This window comes from Pangasianodon hypophthalmus, chromosome 8, assembly GCF_027358585.1.
Source record: "Pangasianodon hypophthalmus isolate fPanHyp1 chromosome 8, fPanHyp1.pri, whole genome shotgun sequence".
NCBI lineage: Eukaryota > Metazoa > Chordata > Actinopteri > Siluriformes > Pangasiidae > Pangasianodon > Pangasianodon hypophthalmus.
The window spans coordinates 23,799,463-23,805,991 of record NC_069717.1 but is presented as its reverse complement, the minus strand read 5'-3'; the positions used below and the strand labels follow the sequence as shown (position 1 = coordinate 23,805,991).

The 6,529-nt window shown below is 39.9% G+C and overlaps 1 protein-coding gene across 1 annotated transcript; it reads right to left on the bottom strand.

The window, feature by feature from the left end:
* Positions 1–749: 749 nt before the first annotated feature.
* Positions 750–5,071, bottom strand: praf2 (PRA1 domain family, member 2). The gene is made up of 3 exons (XM_026925047.3): positions 4,854–5,071; positions 2,469–2,686; positions 750–1,815 (listed from the first exon to the last, which is right to left on the bottom strand). The coding sequence occupies exons 1-3, from the start codon at positions 5,030–5,032 to the stop codon at positions 1,676–1,678; spliced, it is 537 nt and encodes a 178-aa protein (XP_026780848.1). The 5' UTR covers positions 5,033–5,071; the 3' UTR covers positions 750–1,675.
* Between the last annotated feature and the right edge of the window lie 1,458 nt (positions 5,072–6,529).

Sequence of the window (6,529 nt, the reverse complement as noted above, 5' to 3'; positions counted from 1 at the left end):
GCATAAAGATCTCCCTTTACTGGAACTAAGAAGCCCAACATGTTCCAGTATGACAATGCCCCTGTGCACAAAGTGAGGTCCATGAAGACATGGTTTGCCAAAGTTGGAGTGGAAGAACTCGAGTGTTCTGAACCGCAACCCCACTGAACACCTTTGTGATGAACTGGAACTCTGACTGCACCCCAGGCGTCAGTGCCTGACCTCACTAATGCTCTTGAGGCTGAACGGACAAATCCCTACAGCCATGCTCCAAAATCGTGTGGAAAGCCTTCCCAGAAGAGAGGAGGTTATTATAACAGTGAAGGGGGGCTAAATCTGGAATGGGATGTTCAACAAGCACATGAGTGTTATGGTCAGGTGTCCACAAACTTTTGGCCGTATAGTGTATGTACCAGGTAACACTGCTGCCTCACAGTCCCAGGGTCCTGGGTTCAGCTCAGTCACTGTCTGTGTGGAGTTTTCACATTCTTCTTATATCAGTATGGGTTTCCTTCAGGTTCTCTGGTTTCCTCCCACCTTCCAAAACATGCATGTAGGTGGATTGACTAAAACAGTGCATACACTGTTCCTTGGTGTGAATGAGTTGTGTGAATATGTGTGTGTACATGACGCCCTGTGATGGACTGACATCACATCCAAAGTGTACTCCCGCCTCATGCTCAATGTTTCCATGATAGCCTCCGTATTCACAAACCGCTTACTGAAGATGAATGAATGAATAACATGGAAGCATATTAAACTGATTGCAATTGATGTTAGAAAATCATGTCAGTTTTATTGACAAAACAAACAAAGAAAAATTTGGCATTCAATAACACATTGGCAAACTGAGATCAAATTCAAACAGCCGGTTCAAATCCATCCTCATAATACTTCTGAAAATGTGTGAACTCCTAAACAACTCAAAGGATCAAATAGAAACACTTGTAGTGTTTAACCCCAATAATGAATCAGTCATTTGTGGGAATCTCCCTAAACCAATTTTGTTTGATATACACTTTGATATATCTTAATTAAACAAATAGCATATAAATAATTGACATGTCTATGAGTCATCAGCAAAACATATGTTCTAAATATAAGAATGTGTAATGCATTGGTCACTAACAACAATGTGTGAGGAAATCAACAAGGCCCTTGTTACTTGGGGAATGTTGGCACAAATGTAGAAAGGTAATGCACTAATGTGTGTATGTGCAACAAGAATTCATAAACCATAAAATCATAAACCTAGGATGTTAAAGGCAGGTAGACGTTCATTCAATTATACTTCACTTAAAACAAAGTTGAGTGGAAGAAGTTTGCGTACCCTTAGTTTAAAATGAGAAATGCACAAATTTAATTTATAACAAGATGATGCGTAGTGTTTTCATTTCATAGATGCTCCTTCATGATCACAAGTAAGAAAAATAGTCAATGCATTTTAAGACATGAATAGTGGAAAACTATTCACGGTTAAACTATTTTTCCTGTTGATTTTGCCTGTTTTTTTCCCCCCATTAAACTTCACAGGGGATGCAAACTTTTGCACTCAACTGTACATATTCCTATTTTTCTTCCCCTAAGGCCTTTGTGTTTGTCTATAGAAACAATGGCACAATAGTAAAAACACTGCTTATAGTGTTTAGAACTTAAGGGAATGTTGCTGAAGGTTGCTTCGGGTCAGGACCAAACACTACGAGCCGGCCTCTTGCTCTTGGCCGAGTGCCTCCAGCAGCAGACCCATAGGCGTTCTCTTCAGCCCAATGCTCTCCAGCTTGTTCTCCACTTTATTCTTTAAGCTCCGTAGCCTTACTGACGCATGGACCAGAATCACTGAAAGAAAAGCGGTAATGCAAAACATTAGCATTATTCACATTATTAACAGGAAAGTAGAGATGCCTCAGTGTCTTGATTGTTTGGATGTTGGTGGTCCACATCATCAGCAGGGCAATACTGAGTAAGAGTTCAAAGAATTCTGGAAGTTTCTAGTATTTAATAATTTCTAATATTTAGAAGATTAATTGCTCAACATGCAACTTGAACAATTTGCCGGTTTTAAGGCCATGGTTTCTCAAACTGGAAGACCTCCAGTAATCCATGACATATAGCCATAGAGTCCCATGATTCAATTTATTTTAATGACATTTTTTGATTTATTGCAGTTTTTAAGTTAAAGTGCTCTTGATATGATATAGAATCGAAATTCTTCCACAATGTACCTGGTAGATGGAATGTTCCAGACAAAAATGATCTGATGTCTCCAACACAAAAACATGATGATACATACTATACTTGTGTAATGTCTGAAAAGTTTAATGTTTGTAAAATAAATCAGGTCTGTGATCATTAAGTGGTCTGTGTATTTTTTTTAAACCCAAGGGTTCCTTGGCTACAAAGATTTTGAGAACCTTTCAACCCTTCAAGACCTCGACAGCAGCAGCAGATCATCACAGCACTAAATATGTACAACACATTGAGATACTAACTTAAAATGGGGAAGGTGATGCCGAAGAGAAAGACAGCCACCTCTCCCAGGATGGACAGCAGAAAGTAGCTGGAGCCAAAGATGGCAATCAGACAGAGGGAAGGATGGTTCCTCCGGAAACGTCTCACTGTGGCCTTGTTCTCTGCAGCCCAGACGAAGCCCAGAAACACAGAGATCACCACAGCCGCTCCAAGGAAGAGCTGAAAGGGTCGGAAATACCTGAGCATAGTGAGGAAAGAGTAAGTGAGGAAAAATTAACAGCGAGAGATAGGAAAGCAAGGAAACAAGGCAGAAACCAGGCAGAAAACATAGCTGTAGATACACCTAGACATGTTTAAGGGTGATTCCACGATTGGAAAGCAATTTGTGTCCCACTGATTTTGCATTTACAAATGCGTATGTAAAGTAAAGTTAAAAGGCATTATTAATATTGTGTCCTTCACAACAACATATGTGCATGTTTTAGATAAATAACTTAATCCACCTACAGCACTTTTGACTGTTCCAGTCCAGTAAAATTACAAATTACCTTGAAATATAATCAATAAAGCACTTCAAAAATCTTATTTTTGCATTAATGAGTGAATCTGTTTAACTCTGTTTCTCATGCATGAAATATCCTTTTTCCATGAGTCATCCAATGTACATTCCCACAATATTCAACCAACCCTGTTACCTGAACACACCTATGATATATTCAGAACACCGAACAGGAAGTGGCATTATCAGAATTTCCTCAAGATCATGGGAAGAAGAAAAGTTCTCTCAATCCTTTTTCTTTATTTTGTAAATGATACTGTGATATTCACCGACAAGGTCACTATGACCCTAGAACCCTGCTATCCAATAATAATAATAGATTGAAAGTAAATTATAAATTACAAAAATGATCAATTTAAGTAAACCATTAGAATGTCCTTATACCATTAACATGGATCTTAGTTAACCACATTTTGTGTATTTGCTAACTTTATGCTAAAAACTCACTGTTAACCTTTTAAGAGCAAAATGCAGCAATGTAAACAAAAAAATATATAAATAAAAAAGAGATTGTTGTCTGAGATGGGGTAACAGATTTTCCAAATGGTTAAATGCATGTCTTCTTAGAGTCAGTTTAAATTTTGAATAGTTAAAAGGACTAAAATGTTACCACAATCATGGGAAAATTAATTTAAAAAAAAAAAAAGGATGCCATGGACTTAATAGAGAGAAGACGGGGAAATGTGAGAATCCATGTAGGCTGCAGGGTTAAATAAATCACCGTTTTGCTCATTTTCAGGATACACATGAAAGCATGAAAACATGAAATTTGAATTTTTTTTTTTCTTTTTTGCAAATTCCAAAATTTTATGTGTCTTGCACTGAGGAGAGGCTTCCCTCTGGCCACTCTGCTATAAAGCCCAGATCGGTGAAGTGTTGCAGTGATGGCTGACCTTCTGCAAGTTTCTCCCATCTCCACTCATGATCTCTGGAGCTCAACCAGAGTGACCATCGGGTTCTTGGTCACCTCTTTTACCAAGTCCCTTCTCCTCCGATTGCTCAGTTTGGCCTAGCCCAGCTCTAGGAAGAGTCCACTTCCAAACTTCTTCCATTTAAGAATTATGGAGGCCACTGTGCTCTTGGGAACCTTCAATGCAGCCAAAAAGTTTTGTAGACTTCCCCAGATCTGTGCCTCAACACAATTCTGGCTCTGAGCTCTGCAGGCAGTTCCTTTGACCTCATGGCTTGGTTTTTGCTCTGATATGCATTTCCAGCTGTTAGACCTTACACAGACAGATGTGTGCCTTTCCAAATCATGTCCAATCAATTGCCACAAGTGGACTCCAATCATAGTGTAGAAACATCTCAAAGATGATCCAGAGAAATGAGAAGTACCTGAGCTAAATTTCAAGTGTCATAGCAAAGGGTCTGAATACTCATGTCAATCTGATATCAGTTTTTTCCTGGTTTATGCTTTGTTATTATGGGGTATGGAGTGTAGATTGACGTGAAAAAAACTGAAGCATTTTAGCATAACAAATACAAACAACAAAAAGTGACAAAATGAAGGGGTCTGAATAATTTCTGAATGCACTGTAACTAACAGCTAAGCTCTAAATCTGTGAACAGAGCTTTATATTAATGTAATAATGTAATGTGTGTGTCATAATTCCAGGTTTTATCCCAAATGTAAGAACAATTAGGTCACTTCATGAGGTGTTTATGGCTTTTAAAAACAGAAGGAGTTCAACACTCATCACTAAATGAAGCTTAGACAGTTAGCTTGCTCTGACGGATGAAGAATTGGCAGACTTTGAACATTATAAAGCTTATTACTGGTCTGAAAAACACACCACAACGCAGCGGTGTTGGTGAATGAGTGAACACGTCACGGCGGGTTGCTTACCCCACTATCAGCAGGAAAGCCAAAGCAGAGGCAAAATAGTTCGTCTGATAATACAGCAAGTTGTTAATGATCCGGTTGTTCCATCTCTCTAAATTACGGACATCTGGCACGGAGAATCGGGCCGAACTGAAAAGAAAATCATCAAGGCTCCGGAAAGGCGGAGGCTGAACGTCCACCATTTTCGATACGGTTGCGAAACTACATTACCCAGCATGCAGTGCGAACGAGTGGCGCGCCTGCGTCACATTCAAGCAGAGAGACAACAGATGGTAGTGATGAGAGAAAAGAAAGAAGTGCTAAATTGGACATACACTATATGGTCAAAAAATTTTTTTTTACATCCTATTGAACATCTCCATTTGCTGTTGGAATAACCTCCACTCTTCTGGGAAGGCTTTCCACTAGATTCTGCAACATGGCTGTGGAAATCTGTGAGATTTGTGAGATCAGACACTGATGTTGGGTGAGGAGGCCTGGGGTGCAGTCAGTGTTTCAGTTCATCCCAAAGGTGTTCAGTGGGGTTGAGGACAGGGTTCTGTGCAGGACACTCGAGTTCTTCCACTCCAACCATCCATCCATTCTCTGTACCGCTTATCCAACACAGGGTCGCGGGGAACCTGGAGCCTACCCCAGGGGACTCGGGGCACAAGGCAGCGGACACACTGAACAGGGTGCCACCCCATCAGAATCAGAAAGAGATTTTATTGCCAAGTGTGCGCTCTCTCTCTCTCTCTCTCTCTCTCTCTCTCTCTCTCACACACACACACACACACACACACACACACAAGGAATGTGACTTGGTATGAAGCTTCCAGAACACATATACCAATAAGATGGCAAAACATATAATAATAAAATTTACAAATAATAATAATATGAGAGAATATCTAACACTACAGTAGACACAATAGGCTTAAATAAATAGATATATGTACAGATATAATACAGCTATGTGCAAGGTGAAGGCAATGGCAGAGGAATTAAGGATATGTGTACAGGTAGTATAGTAAGAATGAATTTACACAATGAATTGCACAAAAAATTGTATCCACAGAGAGTTAATACACTAAGAAGGACCTAGAAGTAGTTAACTGTTCATGAGGGAAATGGCTTGTGGGAAAAGGCACAATCACACACTACAAACAATTTAGAAATGCCAATCAGCCTTCAGTCTTTGGATTGGGGGAGGAAACCGGAGTACACAGACGAAACCCCCGAACCATGGGGAGAACATGCAAACTCCACGTACACAGGGTGGAGGCAGGAATCGAACCCCCAGCCCTGGAGGTGCGAGGCAACAGTACACCCCCAACTCCCCCATCCTCCCCCATGACCTTATGGACCTCGCTTTGTGGACGGGGCACTGTCATGCTGGAACAGGTTTGGGCTAGGAAGGGAAGCTACACAATACATCTTTGCATGTTGTAATGTTAGACAATACAAATGTGTGCTTTCAACTATGTGGTATCAGTTTGGGGAAGAACCACATACGCATGTACGGCAAAACCTTTGGTCATAGTGTATGTACAAATAATAAATGCAAGAAATCACAGAAATCTCTTTTTCTTTATACTTTCATTTAAATTAGTATATTTATAACCAGGTGAGTTAGTGCCTTAAAGAAAAGACAGATCCAATCAACCACAAAAGACTTTCTTGAAGGACTACATTCACAT

Coding starts and splice junctions, on each gene's coding strand:
- praf2 (XM_026925047.3), bottom strand. CDS start 5,032: ATGGTGGACGTTCAGCCTCCGCCTTTCCGGAGCCTTGATGATTTTCTT. Junction 2,687..4,853: donor GCTTTCCTGCTGATAGTGGG/GTAAGCAACCCG, acceptor CACTATGCTCAG/GTATTTCCGACCCTTTCAGC. Junction 1,816..2,468: donor CATCACCTTCCCCATTTTAA/GTTAGTATCTCA, acceptor CTTTTCTTTCAG/TGATTCTGGTCCATGCGTCA.